At 37.2% G+C, this 21,580-nt stretch overlaps 1 protein-coding gene across 2 annotated transcripts in view; it reads right to left on the bottom strand.

The window, feature by feature from the left end:
* Positions 1 to 21,580, bottom strand: part of CYLC1 (cylicin 1) — a 105,121-nt gene that overhangs the window by 25,655 nt on the left and 57,886 nt on the right. For both annotated transcript variants that reach the window (XM_032840608.1, XM_032840609.1), the window contains exon 5: positions 19,848 to 21,455. In XM_032840608.1, coding sequence (XP_032696499.1) covers positions 19,848 to 21,455 — 1,608 coding nt within the window. The remainder of the gene's footprint in view (positions 1 to 19,847; positions 21,456 to 21,580) is intronic.

The raw sequence follows: 21,580 nt of genomic DNA, 5'->3' as shown, positions 1-21,580 counted from the left end.
CAGTACATTTGTGGTGAGCACTGACTAATGTATAGAATTGCAGAAATATATTGTACATTTGGAATTAATATAACACTGTATGCTAATTTAAATTAAAATTTCATCCAAATAAAAATGTCCCTCATTCTGGAAAGGGAGAAGTAAAACTGTATCTACTTGCAGATAACATGGTATAATACATTAAAAACACTAACTTCACCAAAATCTGTTAGAACTAATAAAAAGCATTCTATAAAGTTGCAGAATATGAAATCCATACACAAAAAGTTATTATGTTTCTACACAGTAATACTGAACTAGAAGAAACAAAAATGAAGAAATCAATTCCACTTACAGTTGCATCAAAAATAATAAAATATTCAGGTATAAATTTAACCAAGGAGGTGAAAGACATGGGCTTGGAAAACTATAAGACATTGATGAAAGAAATTGAAAAAGACAAATTATAAATAGATATTCCATGCTAATGGATTGGAAGAATTAATATTGTTAATGTGTCCATGTCAGCCAAAACAATCTACAGATTTAACACAATCTTAATAAAAATTCCAATGGCATTTTTGCAGAAATAGAGCTAACAATCTTAGAATTTGTATAAAATTTTAAAAGATCCTGAAAAGTTAAAGTAATCTCGAGAAGAAAAAGAACAAAGCTGCAAGTCTCATGCTACCCGATTTTAGACTATACCACAAAGCTATAGTAATCATAATAGTATGGTACTGGTCCCAAAACAGACAAGATCAATGGAGTAGGATAGAGAGATCAGAAATAAACCCAGACACATATAGTCAATTTAGTTATGACAAAGGAGCCAAGAATATTAAATGAGGAAATAAGAGTGTTTTCAATAAATGAAGTTGGGAAAACTAGACTGTCACTTGCAAAAGAGTGAAACTGGACCATATCTTATACCATACACAAACCTTAACTCAAAATGGATTAAAGATTTAAACATAAGTGTCTAAACCATAAAACTCTTAAAAGAAAACATAGACAATAAGCTCCATGACATTAATCTTGGTAATTTATTTATTTATTTATTTTTTGGATTTGACTCCAAAAGTTATAGAATAATATGTCACAGGAGTAAAAGACACAGCATAAGGAATATAGTCAGTTATAGTATAGTAGTGATGTACAGTGATAGATGGTAGCTACATGAGTGGTGAACATAGAAAAAATGTATAAAATTGTTAAATCACTATGTTGTACACCTGAAACTGATGTAACATTGTGCTGACTATATTCAAATAAAGTAGAATCACACCCACACTCCTCCCACACACAGTGGAGTGTTATTCAGCCATAAAAAGAAAAAAAATCTTGTTCTGTGTATGAAACTTGAAGGAATTATGCTAAATGAAGTATGCCAGAGAGAGACAAATACTGTCTGATTTCACTTATATGCAGAAAATTAAAAAAAAAAAGAATGGATAGAGAGGAAAGATTGGTGGTTGTAAATTATGTGGAGCCTGGGGAATGGATGAAGTAGGTGAAAGCAGTTAACAATTACAAACATCAAGTTATAAAGCAATTAAGTCAAAGGGATGTATGTTCATCATGGCAACTATAGTTATTATATTGTACAGTATATTTGACAGTGCTAAGAGAGTAGATTTAAAAGTTTTCATCTCAAGAAAAAGTTTTGTATTATGTATGGTGGTGGGTGTTAACTAGATTTATTGTGATGATCATTTCTTAATATATACAAATATTGAATCATTATGTTGCATATCTGAAACTATTATAATGTTATAAGTCAATTGTATCTAAATAAAATTAAAAAGAAGAAAAAAAATAGAATGGGAAAACAAAACTCTAAACATAACACTAGTTTTCTACCTCAGTAAATGGAGTATAAAGAACTCTTCAGGGTAAGCTTAGGAATATGGAAGAGTAGGAGGAACCTAAGCTAACTGTGACCCACTGATACACCTAGGTAATAAACACATCAGTGAAATCAACCCAGAAACTGACCTGAAGACTGGCAGAACAGATTCTCCACTGTTAATCAGAGAGAGGAGGCCTCATAGAAAATGGTAAGAGAGGCAGAGACCAAGCTGAGAACAAAACTCACAGTGAGTCTAACCACAAATGAGAAAAACATTACAAGCACAAAAAGGGAAGACAAACAGACCCCACATCAGGCACCCCAGACATGGGAAACCTTCACTGGGAGTATGAATCTCCAAAACATTGGACTTTTAAAACCAGTGGGGCTTAAGTTTGGAAGTTGTTACAATCAGTTGGGCTTAAACCTGGATACTTTAAAAATAAGTTGGCTCAGCTCTGTGAGAGCCTGAAGATAATAGGAAACTGAGTCCCTACCTGTAAAGAAACAAACAATCCTACTGAGATATAGCAAAACAGCAACAATTTGAAATGTGCCTGAGGCATAGGGGAAGGAAACGCATTTATTAATTTCAAAACATACACTAGATGGGCAGGAATACTAGAAGACTTCTCCAAGAACAAAAGAGGTGGCAGGCAACCTTTTCCCCTATACCCTCAGCCTAGATGCCCAGACTCCTGCAGGAACCATTGCAAATATGCCCCACAAAGCTTGCTAACACTGTGCACCCCACTCCTGTGTTCTTCTGTAAATCTGACCAACCTAAACCATCCAATTCAGTCCAAGTCCTTACAAAGGGGCTCTATTAAGGTCTCATCCTGCAAGCAGCCCTGGTAGGGAAGGGCACCTAGCAGCTAAGATCATACCCCCACCCCAGCATTGTCCTGCAGACTTACAATCCAACCCATCCCACTTGGCAAGAGTCCCTGCAAAGTAGCGCCTATTGTGTCCCATTCTGGAAGAAGCCCCAATAATGATCAGCACCATTCCAAAGTGACTCTTGTCTTAAGGATAGGGGAAGGTAACCACACACATTAGTTCTATTGCATCCCCCGCAATGGGCTGGGGGAAACATCTGATCTGATTGCTAGGCCACCAAGAAAACCTCACAGGGGAAGCTTAAAGAGAGAGCCCCACAGTCAAACTAGAGGCAAAAATTTGGTCTAATTATAGGCACCAACAAAAGTCTCTCAGGGAAAAATGCAGGAAGAACCACCTGCAGTTCAATGTGACCACAGCCCTGCCTGGCAAAGGGGGTTATAAAACACTTATAAAAACCAATATGGAGGTTAAAGCACAAAACGGTAAAATCAATGTTATGTATAATATTTGTCTTCATAAGGTTCATAAAATAAAAGAATGTAAAGCATCACATTATATACATAATACATGAGGGGAAGTAAAAAATTAATGTTTTTAGAATGGGTTCAAGCTTAAGCAACCATCAACTTAATATAAACTACTATATTCATAAGATGTTGTGTATCAACCTAATGGTAACCACAAATTAAAAACCTGTAAGATATATCAAAGAGAGAGAGAGAGAGAATCCAAGCATATCATTAAAGAAAACCAGCAAACCACAGAGGAAGAAAGCTAGAGCAGGAAGGAACAGAGAAGAACTACAAAAACAGCCTTGAAGGAAGTAATACAATGGCAATAAGTACATACCTATCAATAATTACTTTGAATGTAAATGGACTAAATGCTCTAATCCAAACACATATTGTGACTGAATGGATGAAAAGGCAAAATCAACCTATATGCTATGCTACCTACAAGAGATTTTCCTCAGGCTGAAAGATACATTCAGATTGAATGTGAAAGGATAGGAGTCAAGATGTTGGAGTGGTCGGGGGATCCTATGCTTGCCTCATGCCTTGAAAACAGCTAGATAAATATCAACCATTCTGAACACCCAAGAAATTGATCTGTGGCCTGAGAACAAACTTCACATCTTGAGGGAGAACAAAGGCCAAACTGTGGAAGGTAGAAGCTGCAGGGAATTGACTTGGGGGAGAAAAGAATTGCAGGTGCTGCTGGGGGGGAAGGATCCCTGATCATGGAAAGAGATGACAGAGAAAAAGAGAGAGAGAGAGAGAGAAAGCAGCATGCAAGGGATTACACAAGAAAAACTCTTCCTTGAAACTATTGACTGGGAAAAGGAGAGGAGTTGATTATCACAAGTGTTTACAAGTAAAGGAGCTCAAATTTGAAGTTTTAAAAGTGCAGGCCATCACCCATCTCATGTGTGGTGGGTTTAGTGGTACTTATGTGGGGAAGGACAGCAGAGGCCCAGAAGTAGAAAGCATGGTCTGAGGATCTCATGGGCTGCAGAGGGAGAAATATCTCCTCTTCTTAAAGTGCATTTGGGAGACGTGGCACTGCTTCTCAGGGATCAAAAGGGACAGGTGGGCACCACTGAGTGACCACACTTATTAGCACAGCAGGAGAGGCATCTCCTGAAGGAAGCTAACCTGGAAGTCAGCTTCTGGCTGTGTCTTATCATAAACTCCCAGCACCGGCACTGTCATGATACTGCTTATCTGGGACAAAACTGCACTAGCAACAACATGGGGAGATCTCCTCCAGCAGATCAGAAGATCCAGGTCCCTAAAATTTGGAGTTTTTGAAACCCAGCTGTGCACCTGAGATGAAACACAGGAGCTTTGCACCACCAGGGAGGCAGATGGCACAGACACAGGATGAAAGCAGGGTTCTGACAGAAGCCTGGGACACAAGAGGATGAGATTTTATGATCTTCTGTGAGGGTTTCCTGAACAGCTGCAGGCTTAAACTCCCCTCTCTGGGGACAAGACAAGAGTGTGATGCAATTCCCCATGCCGCATCCATCAGCACGACTTCAGTGGGCAATACTATGCCCCCTAGTGGAGACCGTAGCCATTTAACTAGCCCCACCTCACTTTTCCCTGCAGGTGGATCTTTACTAGGACAAGTCAGCCTGAGCAGTAGGCTCCTGCCCTGGAAGACCAGCACAAATCCCCACATGCACCAAGTCTACTGATCATAGAGTACTGCAAAGCTTCAGCTCTAATAGAAATAGACTCAGGCTTATTTTAACAAGCAGACAAAAGAAAACCTACTTAAAACACCACACAGTGGACAAGGTCCAAACACTCCCCACAGCTATCAAGGAAAAACTGCAGAAGAGAGAAGCCAAAACAAAACAATAGAGTGCACACTCTGAAAGACTTCATGAAATGCCAGGTCCTGGATACCATATTATGTCTTCTTAATATAGCTATTATGCACAGGAGTAGGAAATTTAAAAACTTTTCCTAACACACACACACACACACACACACACACACACACAGACACACACACACTCACTCACACAGTGACCTGGAAAAAAATGCCAAGACAGGGGAATTTGCCCCAAAAGAAATAACATGAAGAGATCCTGGCCAGGAATCTAATCAAAACAGATATAAGCAATATCCCTAAACCAGATTTTAAACAATAGTCATAAGGATACATTCTGGGCTTGAAGAAAGAAGACATGAGAGAATCCCTTCCTGCAGGGATAAAAGAACAAAAAAACTAGTCAAACTAAAATAAAAAATGCTATAATCAAGATGCAACCCCGACTGAATACAATAACAATGAGGATGAATGAAACAGAAGAATAAGTCAGTGATATAGAAAATAAAATTACTGAAAATAAAGCTTAAGAGAAGAGGGAAAGAAAAATATTGGATCAAGAAGACAGACTAAGGGGGGAGGAGTCAAGATGGTGGAGAAGTAGCAGGCTGAGACGACATCAGGTAGCAGGAAATCAGTTAGATAACTTATCAAACCATTCCAAACACCTACAAATCCAACAGGAGAGCAAAGAGAAGAAGAGCAACAATTCTAGAAACAGAAAATCAACCATTTTCTGAAAGGTAGGACCTGCGGAGAAGTGAATCCAAAGCGATGGGAAGATAGGCTGCGGGGAGAGGGGCTGGCTCCTGGCAAGCAGCTGAACAACGGAGCACAGAATCAGGACTTTTAAAAGTCTGCTCCACTGAGGGACATCGCTCCAGAGGCTAAACCGGGATGAAGCCCATGTGGGAACAGCGTGGCCTCAGGTCCCGCAGGGTCACAGAAGGATCGGCGGTGTCTGAGTGTCACAGAGCTCTCAGGTATTACAGCGGGGAAGCTGGCTACAGAGACAGAGCCAAGGAGTGAGCTCTCAACTCGGGGTTACCTTGAACCATAATCCATGGCACAGGCCGGGGCTCTGTGAGTGGAGTTCCCACAAGATCCAGGAAGACCCCAACCTGGAAGAGCTCAGGGATCTGCGGGGTTTGGAGACTCCAGGCAGAGCTGTGTGCCAGAGACAGAGATGCTTGGTCACAGGCTGGGTGAGATCGGAGTGCGGCTGGAGGCCAGGGAGACGGGAGTGATTGAATGCTTTTCCCTGAGGGGGCACTGAAGATAGGGGCCCCGAGCTCTCAGCATCTCTGGGCCGGAGATTGGGAGGCCACCATTTTCAATTCCATCCTCCAGAACTCGGGAACAAAAGCTCCTGAAAGCGAATCCGAGGGGATTACTTAACCTGGCCCCTGGTAAAGGCAGTGCCATTCCGCCTGGGGCAAAGACACTTGAGAATCACTACAACAGGCCCCTCTCCCAGAAGATCTAAAAGAAATCCAGCCAAGCCCAAGTTCACTTACCAAGGAAAGCAGCAGAATTTCAGAGGAGGAGAAAGCAAAGCATGGAATTCATGGCTTTCTCCCCATGAATCTTTAGTCTTGCAAAGTTAACTAATTTTTTTAATTTTTTTTTCTTCTGCTAGTTTTTTAAAGATTTTACCCTTTCCCGTTTTAAAGTCTTTAAACTAGTTTATCTTAATATCTTTCATTAAAGAAAAAACTTTGTTGAACCTTCATTATTATAGTCATATTTTATCCTTCAATGTATCTAACTTTATTTTTTGTATACACATAAGGTTTTTTCTTCTAAAATAATTGAGGTACAACTTCTTCTAATAGATCAAAATACACCCTAAATCTAGCACTGGGCTTGATCTAGTCTCCAGCCCGAGCAAATTCTCTCCACTTTCTTTTTCTTTATTCTCCCAACCAACTTACCTTATCAACTCCTTTGTTAGAAATTAAAAAAATTTTTTTTCATCTTTATAGTCATATTCCATCCCTTCATTGTGTTTACCCTTATATGTTTTTCATTCTTTAAAATTTTGGGAGGTAGTTTCTTCTAAGAGACCAAATGCTTCCAAAATTAAGTGGGTGACCATGTTCTAGTCACCAGTCTAATATTTATATATATATATATATATATATATATATATATATATATATATTTCTTTTTTATATTTTTCCTTTATTTGTTTTCTTTTTTAAATTTTTTGTTTCTGAACTTCTTCTTTTTTTTTAAAGATTTTATATATTTGACAGAGAGAGATCACAAGTAGGCAGAGAGGCAGGGAGAGAGGGAAGCAGGGTCCCTGCTGAGCAGAGAGCCCAATGTGGGGCTCGATGTGGGGCTCAATCCCAGGACCCTGAGATCACGACCGGAGCTGAAGGCAGAGGCTTTAACCCACTGAGCCAACTAGGCGCCCCTGTTTATGAACTTCTTTTTACCCCCTTTCTCCCCCCACGATTTGGGATCTCTTCTGATTTGGTTAAAGCACATTTTCCTGGGGTCTTTGCCACACTTTTAGTATTTCATTTGCTCCTTCATATATTGTTATCTGGACAAAATGAAAAGGCAGAAAAACTCACCACAAAAAAGAAGAACAAGAGGCAGTACTGAAGGCTAAGGACTTAATCAATACAGACATTGGTAATATGTCAGATCTAGAGTTCAGAATGATTCTCAAGGTTCAAGCTGGGCTTGAAAAAGGCATGGAAGATATTAGAGAAACACTGTCTGGAGAAATGAAAGCCCTTTCTGGAGAAATAAAGGAACTAAAATCTAACCAAGTTGAAAAAAAAAAAAAGCTATTAATGAGATTCAATAAAAAATGGAGGCTCTTACTGCTAGGATAAATGAGGTAGAAGAAAGAATTAGTGATATAGAAGACCAAATGACAGAGAATAAAGAAGCTGAGCAAAAGAGAAACAAACAACTACAGGACCACGAGGGTAGAATTCGAGAGATAAGTGATACCATAAGATGAAAGAACATTAGAATAATTGGGATTCCAGAAGAAGAAGAAAGAGAGAGGGGAGCAGAAGGTATATTGGAGAGAATTATTGTAGAGAATTTCCTGAATATGGCAAAGGAAACAAGCATCAAAATTCAGGAAGTGGAGAGAACCTCCCTCAAAATCAATAATAGGTCCACACCCCGTCACCTAGTAGTAAAATTTACAAGTCTTAGTGACAAAGAGAAAATCCTGAAAGCAGCCCGGGAAAAAGAAGTTTGTAGCATACAATGGTAAAAATATTAGATTGGCAGCAGACTTACCCACAGAGACCTGACAGTCCAGAAAAAACTGGCATGATATATTCAGAGCACTAAATGAAAAAAAACATGCAGTCAAGAATACTATATCTAGCTAGGTTATCATTGAAAATAGAAGGAGAGATAAAAAGCTTCCAGGACAAATAAAAACTGAAAGAATTTGCAATTACCAAACCAGCTCTACAGGAAATATTGAAAAGGGTCCTCTAAGCAAAGAGAGACCCTAAAAGTAGAAGATCAGAAAGGAACAGAGACAATATACAGTAACTGCCAACTTACAGACAATACAATGGCACTAAATTCATATCTCTCAATAGTTACCCTGAATGTAAATGGACTAAATGCCCCAATAAAAAGACACAGGTTTCAGAATGGATTAAAAAAAAATCAATATGCTGCCTACAAGAAACTCATTTTAGACCCAAAGACTTCCAGATTTAAAGTGAGGGGGTGGAAAACAATTTACCATGCTAATGGACATCCAGAGAAAGCTGGGGTGGCAATCTTTATATCAGATCAATTAGATTTTAAGCCAAAGACTAGAATAAGAGATGAGGAAGGACATTATATCATACTCAAAGGGTCTGTCCAAAAGAAGATCTAACAATTTTAAATATCTTAGCCCTTAACATGGGAGCAGCCAACTATATAAACTAATTAATAACAAAATCAAAGAAACTCATCAACAATAATACAATAATAGTAGGGGACTTTAACTCTCCCCTCACTGAAATGGACAGATCATCCAACCAAAAGATCAATAAGGAAATAAAGGCCTTAAATGACACACTGGACCAGACGGACATCACAGATATATTCAGAATATTCTATCCCAAACAACAGAACACACATTCTTCTCTAGTGCACATGGAACATTCTCTAGAATAGATCACATCCTGCATCATAAATCAGGTATCAACCAGTATCAAAAGATTGGGATCATTCCCTGCATATTTTCAGACCACAATGCTTTGAAACTAGAACTCAATCACAAGAGGAAATTTGGAAAGAACCCAAATACATGGAGACTAAACAGCATCCTTCTAAAGAATGAATGGGTCAACCAGGAAATTAAAGAAGAATTAAAAAAAAAAACATGGAAACAAATGATAATGAAAACACTATGGTTCAAAATCTCTGGGACACAGCAAACGCAATCCTGAGAGGAAAATATATAGCAATACAAGGCTTTCTCAAGAAACAAGATAGATCTCAAATACACAACCTAAACCTACACCTGAAGGAGTTGGAGAAAGAACAACAAAGAAAGCCTAAACCCAGCGGGAGAAGAGAAATAAGAAAGATCGGAGCAGAAATCAATGAAATAGAAACCAAAAAAAACAATAGAACAAATCAACAAAACTAGGAAATGGTTCTTTGAAAGAATTAATAAGATTGATAAACTCCTGGCCAAACTTATCAAAAAGAAAAGAGAAAGGACCCAAATAAATAAAATCATGAATGAAAGAGGAGAGATCACAACCAACACCATAGAAATACAAACAATTATAAGAACATATTATGAGCAACAATTCGCCAGGAAACTTGACAATCTCAAAGAAATGGATGCATTCCTACAGACATATAACCTGCCAAAACTGAACCAGGAAGAAACAGAAAACCTGAACAGACCCATAACCAGTAAGGAGATTGAAAGAGTCATCAACAATCTCCAAGCAAACAAAAGCCCAGGGCCAGATGGCTTCCCTGAGGAATTCTACTAAACATTTAAAGAAGAACTAATTCTGGGGTGCCTGGCTGGCTCAGTGGGTTAAAGCATCTGCCTTCAGCTCAGGTCATGATCCCAGGGTTCTGGGATCGAGGCCTGCATTGGGCTCTCTGCTCAGCAGGGAGCCTGCTTCCTCCTCTCTGTCTCTGCCTGCTCCTCTGCCTACTTGTGATCTCTGTCTGTCAAATGAATAAAATCTTAAAAAAAAAAAAAAGAAGAACTAATTCCTATTCTCCTGAAACTGTTCCAAAAAATAGAAATGGAAGGAAAACTTCCAAATTCATTTTATGAGGCCAGCATCACCTTGATCCCAAAACCAGACAAAGACCCCATCAAGAAGGAGAATTACAGACCAATATCCTTGATGAATATAGATGCGAAAATTCTCACCAAAATACTAGCCAGTAGGATTCAACGGTACATTAAAAGGATTATTCACCACGACCAAGTGAGATTTATTCCAGGGCTGCAAGGTTGGTTCAACATCTGCAAATCAATCAATGTGATACAATACATTAATAAAAGAAAGAACAAGAACCATAGATGCTGAAAAAGTATTTGACAAAGTACAGCATCCCTTCCTGATCAAAACTCTGCAAAGTGTAGAGATAGAGGGCACATACCTCAATATTATCAAAGCCATCTATGAAAAACCCACTGCAAATATCATTCTCAATGGAGAAAAACTGAGAGCTTTTCCACTAAGGTCAGGAACATGGCAGGGATGTCTATTATCACCACTGCTATTCAACATAGTACTGGAAGTCCTAGCCTCAACAGCAAAGAAAAGAAATTAAAAGCATCCAAATTGGCAAAGAAGAAGTCAAACTATCACTCTTCGCAGATGATATGATACTGTATGTAGAAAACCCAAAAGACTCCACTCCAAATCTGCTAGAACTTGTACAGGAATACAGTAATGTGTCAGGATATAAAATCAATGCACAGAAATCAGTTGCATTTCTTTACACCAACAACAAGACAGAAGAAAAAGCAATTAAGGAGTCAATCCCAATTACAACTGCACTCCAAACCATAAGATACCTAGGAATAAACCTAACAAAAGAGGCAAAGAATCTATACTCAGGAAACTATAATGTACTCATGAAAGAAATTGAGGAAGACACAAAGAAATGGAAAAATGTTCCATGCTCATGGATCAGAAGAACAAATATTGTGAAAATGTCTATGCTACCTAAAGCTATCTATACATTTAATGCAATCCCTATCAAAATCCCACCCATTTTTTCAAAGAAATGGAAAAAATAATCTTAAATGTATATGGAACCAGAAAAGCCCTCGAATAGCCAAAGGAATATTGAAAAATAAAGCCAAAGTTGGTGGCATCACAATTCACAATTGTGAACCTCAAGAAAAAAAAGCTGTCATCATCGAGACAGTATGGTAGTGGCACAAAAACAGACACATAGATCAATGGAACAGAATAGAGAGCCCGGAAATAGACCCTCAACTCTATGGTCAACTAATCTTCGACAAAGCAGGAAAGAATATCCAATGGAAAAAAGACAGCCTCTTCAACAAATGGTGTTGGGAAAATTGGATGGCCACATGCAGAAAAGTGAAATTGGACCATTTCCTTACACCACATACGAAAATAGACTCCAAATGGATGAAGGACCTCAATGTGAGAAAGGAATCCATCAAAATCCTTGAGGAGAACACAGGGAGCAGCCTCTTTGACCTCAGCTACAGCAACTTCTTCCTAGAAACAATGCCAAAGGCAAGGGAAGCAAGGGCAAAAATGAACTCGGGACTTCATCAAGATCAAAAGCTTTTGCACAGCAAAGGAAACAGTTAACAAAACCAAAAGACAACTGACAGAATGGGAGAAGATATTTGCAAATGACATCAGATAAAGGGCTAGTATCCAAAATCTATAAAGAACTTAGCAAACTCAACACCCAAAGAACAAATAATCCAATCAAGAAATGGGCAGAGGACATGAATAGAGATTTCTGCAAAGAAGACATCCAGCTGGCCAACAGACACATGCAAAAATGCTCCACATCACTGGGCATCAGGGAAATACAAATCAAAACCACAATGAGATACAACCTCACACCAGTCAGAATGGCTAAAATTAACAAGTCAGGAAATGACAGATGCTGGTGAGGGTGTGGAGAAAGTGGAACCCTCCTACGCTGTTGGTGAGAATGCAAACTAGTGCAACCACTCTGGAAAACAGCAAGGAGGTTCCTCAAAAAGGTGAAAATAGAGCTACGTTATGACCCAGCAATTGCACTACTGGGTGTTTACCCAAAAGATACAAACGTAGTGATCCTAAGGGGCATGTGCACCCAAATGTTTATAGCAGTAATGTCCACAATAGCCAAATTATGGAAAGAACTTAGATGTCAATCAACAGATGAATGGATAAAGAAGAAGTGGTATATATATACAATGGAACACTATGCAGCCATCAAAAGAAATGAAATCTTGCCATTTGTGACAACGTGGATGGAACTAGAGGGTATTTTGCTTAGCAAAATAAGTCAATCAGAGAAAGACAACTATCATATGATCTCCCTGATATGAGGGAGGGGAGATGCAATGGGGGGGTTTAGGTGGGGGAGGAGAAGAATAAATGAAACAAGATGGGATCAGGAGGGTGACAAACCAAAAGAGACTCTTAATGTCACAAAACAAACTGAGGGGATGGGGAGACAGTGTTATGGACATTGGGGAGGGTATGTGCTATGGTGAGTGCTGTGGAGTGTGTAAACCTGGTGATTCACAGACCTGTACCCCTGGGGCTAATAATTCACTATATGTTTATAAAAAATTTTTTTAAAAAATTAAAAAAAAGAAGATAGACTTAGGGAACTCAGCAATACCATAAAGTAACATTTGTATTGTAGGAGACTCAGAAGAAGAGAGGTGAAAGGAGGCAGTGGTTTTATTTAAGGAAATAATAGCTAAAAACTTCCTTACTCTTGGGAAGGAAACAGACATCCAAATCCAGAAGGCACAGAGAACTCCCATTAAATTCAACAAAAAGAATGCCCAAACACCAAGATATATTGTAGTAAAGCTTTGGAAATATAGAGATGAGGAAAGAATCCTGAAAGCAGCAAGGGAAAAGAAATCCCTATCCTACAAAAGAAGACAAATAAGGTTTACAGCAGGTTTTTCCACAAAAATCTGACAGGTAACATTCCTCAATATCATAAAAGCCATCTATGAAAAGTTCACAGTGAATATCATTATCGATGGGGAAAAGCCAAGAGCATTTCTCCTAAGATCATGAACATGACAGTAATGCCCACTCTCACCACTACTGTTCAACACAGTGTTAGAAGTCCTAGCATTGACAATCAGACAACAAAAAGAAAAAAAAAGGCATCCAGATTTGCAAATAAGTCAAATACTTCTCTTCACAGATTACATGATACTTCATGTGGAAAACCCAAGAAACTCCACCCTCAAATTACTAGAACTCATGCAACAACTTAGCCATGTGGCAGGATACAAAATCAATGCACAGAAATCAGTTGCTTTCTTATACATTAACAATGAAAATATAGAAAGGGAAATTAGAGATTCAATTCCATTCGCAACAGCAACAAAAACCACAAGACACTTAGGAATAAACCTAACTAAAGAGGTAAAGGTGCTATACTCTAGAAACTACAGAATACATATGAAAGAAATTGCGGAAGTCACAAAGAGATAGAAAGACATTCCATGCTCAAGGATTGGAAGAATAAACATTGTGAAAATGTCTCTCCTGCCCAGAGCAATTTGCACTTTCAATGCCATCCCTATTAAAATATCATTGGCAATTTTTCAAAGAGCTGGAAGAAAAAAATCCTAAAATTTGTATGGAACCAGAAAAGACCTTGAATTGCCAAGGGAATGATGAAAAGGAAAAACAGAGCTGGGGCCATTGCATTTCCTGAATTCAAGCTGTATTATAAAGCTGTGATCACCACGACAGCATGGTATTGACAAAAAACAAAAACATAGACCAATGGAACAGAATAGAAACTCCACAACTGGACCCTCAACTTTACGGTCATTAATCATTGACAAATCAGGAAAAAAATATCCAATTGAAAAAAAGATAGTCTCTTCAATAAATAGTGCTGGGAAAATTGGACAGCAACATATGGAAGAATGAAAATGGACCATTTCTTTGTACCATACACAAAGATAAAGTGTAAATGGATGAAAGACCTCAGCATGAGACAGGAATCCATCAAAATCCTGGAGGAGAACATAGGCAGTAACCTCTTCGACATCAGCCAAGATAACTTCTTTCAAGACATGTCTCCAAAGGTCAAGGACAATAGAAGCAAAAATGAACTTTTGGGACATCAAACATATCAAAAGCTTCTGCACAGCAAAGGAAACAGTCAACAAAGCAAAGAGGTAACCCATGAAATGAGAGAAGATATTTGCAAATGCCATTACAGATAAAGGGCTGGTATCCAAGATCTGTAAAGAACTTCTCAAACTCAACTCCCCAAAAACAAATAATCAAGTAAAAAAAAATGGGCAGAAGACATGACCAGACACTTCTCCAAAGAAGACGTACAAATGGCTAACAGACACATGAAAAAATATTCGACATCATTAGCCATCAGGGAAATTCAAATCAAAACCATATTGAGATATCACCTTACACAGTTAGAATGACAAAAATGAACAAGGCAAGAAATAATACATGTTGGAGAGGTTGTGGAGAAAGGGAAACCTTCTTACACTGTTGGTAAGAATGAAAGTTGGTGCAGCCTCTTGGGAAAACAATGTGGAGGTTCCTCAAATAATTAAAAATAGGGCAACCCTATGACCCAGCAATTAGACTACTGAATATTTACCCCAATGATACAGATATAGTGAAAAGAAGGGGCACATGCACCCAAGTGTTCATAGCACCGGTATCCACAATAGCCAAACTGTGGATGGAGTCAAGATGCTCTTCAACAGATGAATGGATAAAGAAGATGTGGTCCATATATACAATGGACTGTTACTTAGTCATCAGAAAGGATGAATACCCACAATTTGTGTCACAAGGATTAAACTGGAGTATATTAGGTTAAGTGAAATAAGTCAAGCAGAGAAATACAATTATCTTATGGTTTCACCGATTTGTGGAACATAAGGAATAGCATGGAGGACATTAGGAGAAAGAAGGGAAAAATGAAGGGTGCGGAATCAGAGGGGTAGAGGAATCATAAGAGATTATGGACTCCAGGAAACAAACTGAGGGTTTTAGAGGGGAGGGGGTATGGGGGGCTGGGCTAGCCCAGTGATAGGTATTAAAGAGGGTATGTATTGCATGGAGATCTGGGTGTCATATGCAAACAATGAAACATGGAGCACTACATCTACATGGAGCACTAGACTACATTATGTGACTGACATAACATAATAAAAAAAATTAAAAGAAATAAATTACTGGTACTATAACAAAATGCAAAACTTTTACACAATGAAGGGAAACATCAACAAAAAATATACCCTGCCAGGGATGCCTGGGTGGCTCAGTGGGTTAAAGCCTCTGCCTTCAGCTCAGGTCATGATCTCAGTGTCCTGGGATCGAACCCTGCATCAGGCTCTCGGCTCAGCAGGGAGCCTGCTTCCTCCTCTCTCTCTGCCTACTTGTGATCTCTGTCTGTCAAATAAATAAATAAAATCTTTAAAAAAAATATACCCTGCCAAATGAAGGAAGATATTTCAAATCTTATATCTGAAAAGGCATTAATATGCAAAATATGTAAACAACTTATACAACTCAACATAAAAAATGCAATTAAAAATGGGCAGAAGACATACACAGACATTTTCCAAGCACAACTTATAGATGGTAAAAAGAAACATATAACCATGCTCAACATCACTAATCATAGGGGAAATGTAAATCAATAGTGAGATATCGTTGCACACCTGCCAGAACGGCTAAAATAAAAGGATAAGAAATAACGAAAAATGGTGAAGTGATGATATGGAGAAAAAGGAATCCTTGTGCTCTGTGTGTGGGAATGTGAATTGTTGCAACCACCATGGAAAACAATAGTGATATTTCTCAAAAAATTAAAAATATAATTACCATAATCCACCAAGGAAAACAAAAACACTAATTTAAGGGATATATGTACCTCAATGTTTATTGCAGCATTGTTTACATTATTGAAGATATGGTACCATCCCAAGTGTCCTTTGATTGATGAATGAATAAAAAAGACCTGGTATATCTGTACAATGGAATAGTACTCAGCCATAAAAAATAAATGAATTCTTCCCATTTGTAATAACAAGGATGGATCTAGAGCACATAATGTTAAATGAAATAAGTCAATCAGAGAAACACAAATACTGTATGTTTCACTCATATGTGGAATTTAAAAAAGAAACAGATAAAAATCGACAAAACAGACCCTTAAATATAGAGAATAAGCTGGTAGTTTTCAGAGAGGAAGTGGGGGATATGGGCAAAATAAGTGAGGGGGATTAAGAGTACACTTATCTTGATGAGTAATGAGAAATATATAGAATTTTTAAGTCATATTGTATATTTGGAACTAATATAACCCTGTGTATTAATTATACTTACATTATTTTGTTTTAAAATTCAAGGTTCTGAATCATGGCATGCTTTACTAACATAATTTCAAAAGTGAATTCTTTTAATCCAGGAGTATAAACAGAGGTGACCCTGAAACATGGCATTAGCTTTATGATTCTGTTATAAGAATCATTAAGATTCAAGAAGGGTAAGACTATGTTTCTTTAAGCCCTTACTAAAAGAGACCTAAGACCCATTAACACAGTTTGCTCTTAAATTCCCCAGACAGAAATGAAAAAAAAAATGTATCTTTTTGAGACTTCCACTTAGAATGCATGGTTCCCTTTTGTGGCTCATAACTCCCTTTTAATGTGCTTTGTTTTTGTTCATTTTGTGGGAGTAGAACTGCTTGGAAAAACAGATGTCAGAAAGTCCATTAGTGTCATATGAACCTGCAGGTTTTTAAAGAAACCATATTCATAACCAACCAAGTATATTCCATGTGCTGTTTTTGGAACTGTCAATACAGGAATGATAAAAAAAAATAAGGCTCACTGCCTATTTGCAGCTTAAATTCTTACTGTGAATACAATTAATAAATAAATGAATAAATACGGAGTTTTAGATAAAGATGCTATATATGAAGATAAATAAATAGGGTTAAGGGTTAGGAGACTGACAGGACACTTGTTGGGGAAGTAGATAACATAGGATATGGTAACCAGGGAAGGCTTCTATGAAGAGATAACATTTAGCCTAAAATAGTGAATGATGAGAATGTTTAGTCATCCATAATGCAGAGGAACATTCCAAGCAGAGGAAACAGCATAATGCTTTGGCAAAAATATCAATCAATCAATTTTGGTGCATATGAGAAACAAAAAGACAAAAAACAAACAAAAATGCATGCTAGTTTGGCTAAATTATATAAGAAATATGAAAAAATACAGAATTAGAGTGGAAAATAGGTAGGGTCTAGATAATGTAGGCATTGAAAACCAAGGTAGGAAGTTTGAGCTTTATTCTGAATTTAATGGGAAACTACTGGAGTGTTTGAAGCAGGAGAGAATAGAGATAGTAAGACTACTTAGGCACTCTTACAGTATTTCAGGAAAGATAATGATTGAAACTATTTAAGTAGTAGTAGTTAAGATGCAGAGACATGGACTGATACAGGACATATTTTGGAGGTAAGGTAGAGAAGTTTTACTGACTAATCATATGTAGGGGATGAGGAAATGAATGGAATCACAGATGATATCCAGGTTTTAAAAGATCAAGTGGGTGGATGGTAGCCCTATTTACTAAGATGGAAAAGACTGGGGAGGTATAGATTTTGGAATGGGTTGAAGTTGTTATGTTAATTTTGAGATGCCTAGTAGAATTCACACTGAAAATTTCAAGTAGTTGGTTAATATAAGAATTTGTATTTCAATGGAAAGACCATAGGCAAAACATAGATGATATTTAAAGCCATTGGATTAGATGGATTTACCAAGAGAGGGCTGTAGATAGAAAAGGTCAGGAACAAAGGCAAACATGAAGAAGAGGGGGATAAAATAAAGGTGACAAAAACTACCAGTAAGTAGGAAGGAAACAGGATAGTAGAGTCCTAGAAATCAAGTAAAGTACATATTTTTAGAGAGAGAGAGAGGCTATTTTAAATGATGTTGGATTGTAGAATCAGATGAGAGAGGAGAAATCAATGGATGAAGCTATGAGAAGGTATTCAGTGAATCTTGAAAAAAAGCACTTGCAGCAAAGCGATAGAGATGGAAAGTGATAGAGATGGTAGCTATGCTTATGGAAGCTAATTAAAGAGACTTAATCTGGATGTATACAAGCCCATAACATACCGTGAAATGTTTTCTTTTATAATTAAAATCAATCTGTGTCCCCAACTTGTTTTCTTGTATTTTGCTTATTTTTCATAAACACTTCTCAGGGAAAAGAACCCAGCTACTTGCGGGTCTTTCTTTTCATTTGCCTTAAAATTTATCCACCAATACATTCTCATTTCTTGTAAATATCATTGCCCTAATGGTCACTCACCCATTGATTCAGCCTGTAAAACTTAGCATTTAACAGAGAAGTCATTAATCAGCTTTGAGTCTTCAAAACTGACTTTTTGAGTCTGCCTGGAGAAAAATAGACTTAAAGTCCAGACTTTCTTACAGAAGTGAAAAAAAAAAGATATCTAAATAAAAACAGGAAAATATATGAAAAGAAAAATGGAGATATATACATAAAGTTTTATTATAAGCCAAGGATAGAAAAAACCTGGAATAAAAAGTAAAGAGAGATCTTCATGAGACTAGAAGAGGAAGTAGAAGCCCCTTGAGAGAAAACAAGCATAGGAGAACAGGGAGGAAGTGGAGGAAGGGAGGAATTTAATTAACACAAGAAGCTCAAGGTTAAGACTCAGTAATATCTACTGAAGCTCTGAATTTAGCAGAACATTGGACATCCGCCCTGTCGTGCTGAGAATTGACAATAAACACTGTGAAAGCAGAGGACCCAGAAACCATGCAAATGAATTATTTCTCAAGGTCAGAGAAAGCCTGCAAGGGTGGAGAACATGGGAAACAGGAGACCCTACATTCAAACTGAGATGTCTACTTATTCCTCTTAGAGCCAGATTTTGGAAGAAGGGGGATGAAAGAAGAGATCTGGAGAAAAGAAAAGAAACTAAATTTACAGAGCATTTACTCCCAAAGAGAGCAAATTAACCTGAAAAGAGACTAAAGGGATCTAGTTACCCCTGGCAAGTTAATTTATTTCCCTGATTATCAGTAAGAATGAGGACTTATAAAGAAATTTAATTGAAATACAGATTAAATTATTTGATTTACATATTTGAATCCATGCATGTTATGTTTTTACTGTGCTATGTCTGGCTTTTGGTTGAGTTTTTACTATATTTAGCAACTGCTTAGGAAATGTCTTTCTATCTCATTAAAATCTGCCCCTATAGAAGTTTTAGTCAATTTTCATTTTTTATTCCTTCTTAAGAACATGTAACCACTCTTGTAATTGTATTCTCTTTACAAATAATTTTAAATGTTTTCTTAGATGCAAGCCAGTTCTCTGTTACAGTCTAAATATTATTCTTAACTTTTTGACATTTGTTTTCCAACTCTTTTGAGTCCTTTTGAAGTATTCTTTATTATCCATTAGTCCTCAACTTGTAAATATTCCAGTAAAATTGAACTACTCTTAAGGAAAATATAAATTCAACCCTTTAAAATATTTTTCATTTTAGTCCATTTTTTTTCTAAAATAAAACACAGTAAACATACCAAAGGAGCATATCTTGGTTTTAGAGGTGCAGCAGGCATCTTGCTCTGACAGAGACGTTTGATCTTGGGTGATGGTAGCAAAGGCTCACAAGGAGGTAGTGGTGGTCTTTCTCTTGATGGAGGGACTCTACGTGCATCTGTTTTTTTCCCTTTTTCTTTGAATGTAGTCTTTTTGAATGACATTTTGGATTCTCTCTTTAGTTCCAGTTTTTCCTTCTTTGAATCTGTAGATGCAGCATCTGATTCGCTAGCAAGTCTCTTTTTAGCCCCAAGTTTATACACTGACTCTTCAGATTCAGCATCTGAACTTTTGAATTTCTCAGGCTTCTTTGAGTGTTTCCTGGAAAATTCATCAGATTCTGCATCAGTAGACTCTATGACCTTCTTTGCATCCTGTTTTTGTGCATCTTTCTTTGAATCTTTCTTAGTCTTCTTTGAATCATATTTATCCTTCAGATACTTATCCCAATCAGATTCAGTTTCAGTAGACTCTTCAGACTTCATTGCAAACTTATTTTTGTCATCTTTCTTTGAATTTCTCTTTTCTTTTTTTTCATCCTTTTTACCCTTTTTTGAATACCATTCAGATTCAGAATCAGCATCAGTAGACATTACATCCTTCTTGGCATCCTTTTTCTTGTCCTCTTTTTTTGAATCTTTCTTATTCTTCTTTTCATCTTTCTTCCATTTCTTTGTCTCCAATTCAGAATCACTTTCAGCATCAGTAGACACTGCATCCTTCTTTTTCTTGTCACTTTTCTTTGAATCTTTCTTAGCCTTTGAAACTTTCTTTGCATCCTTTGAGTCTGTTGAATCTTCATCAGTCGTCTCTGTGTCTTTTTTTGCATCCTTTTTCTTGTCACTTTTCTTTGAATCTTTCTTAGCCTTCTTTGAACCTTTCTTTGCATCCATTGAGTCTACAGATTCAGCATCAGAGCTTTTCTTTGCATCCTTTTTTGTGTCCTTCTTTGAAGTCTTCTTTGAATTATTCTGAGAGTCATTCTTTAACCACATATCACATTTCATGCATTCAGCACCAGACTCCTCCAAATACAGTCTAAAACCCATACTTGAACTATTGTTTGAACAAATATGTGCTCTGGCATCAGAATTGTTCTTTGAGTCCTTAGAATCCTTCTTTGCACATGTGAATTTGTTATCTGTCTCTTTGGAATTCTTTGAATCTCTCTTACCTTTTTTTTGATACATTGAGACTGTCTTAACATGAATGGATTCTGGATTTATTTCTAATTTGGACTTTGAATCCTTAGATAGCTCACTGTTACATGATGATTTTGATGGAGTTTTAGCTGCTTGATTTCCTCTTTTAGGTTTCTCATCATTTACCATTTTATATTCTGTAGTTGTTTCATGTGGGCTTTTGTTTCTCTTGGAATTTCTCTGCAAAGTTCTTCCTTTTTTGTCATCTTTGGACTTTTTAGGTTCTCCATTTTCATGATGGGCTTTAAGAGTATAAGGATTTATAAATGGAGCCTGTCTCCTGACAGTTAAGTAAACAGATGGCCTTTGGAAAAATTTTTTTAAAGAATGCCTTATCCTTATATGAGCTGGCTTCTGAACTTCCTCTAATTTTCTTTTGTCATGTCCCTGAAAAGATTATTTAGAATAATGATAAACATTTTAAAATAAGTTATATATTTTTAATATTGAAACATAAAAATTGTCTAGTTTTTCATTAACCATCTACTTAAAGTGGAAAAAAAATTGCAACA

The sequence above is a fragment of the Lontra canadensis genome, unplaced genomic scaffold, assembly GCF_010015895.1.
Source record: "Lontra canadensis isolate GAN:19392208 unplaced genomic scaffold, GSC_riverotter_1.0 scaffold114, whole genome shotgun sequence".
In the NCBI taxonomy this organism is placed as follows: domain Eukaryota; kingdom Metazoa; phylum Chordata; class Mammalia; order Carnivora; family Mustelidae; genus Lontra; species Lontra canadensis.
The sequence above is the reverse complement of the archived record's forward strand: the minus strand, read 5'-3'. Positions and strand labels throughout refer to the sequence as shown.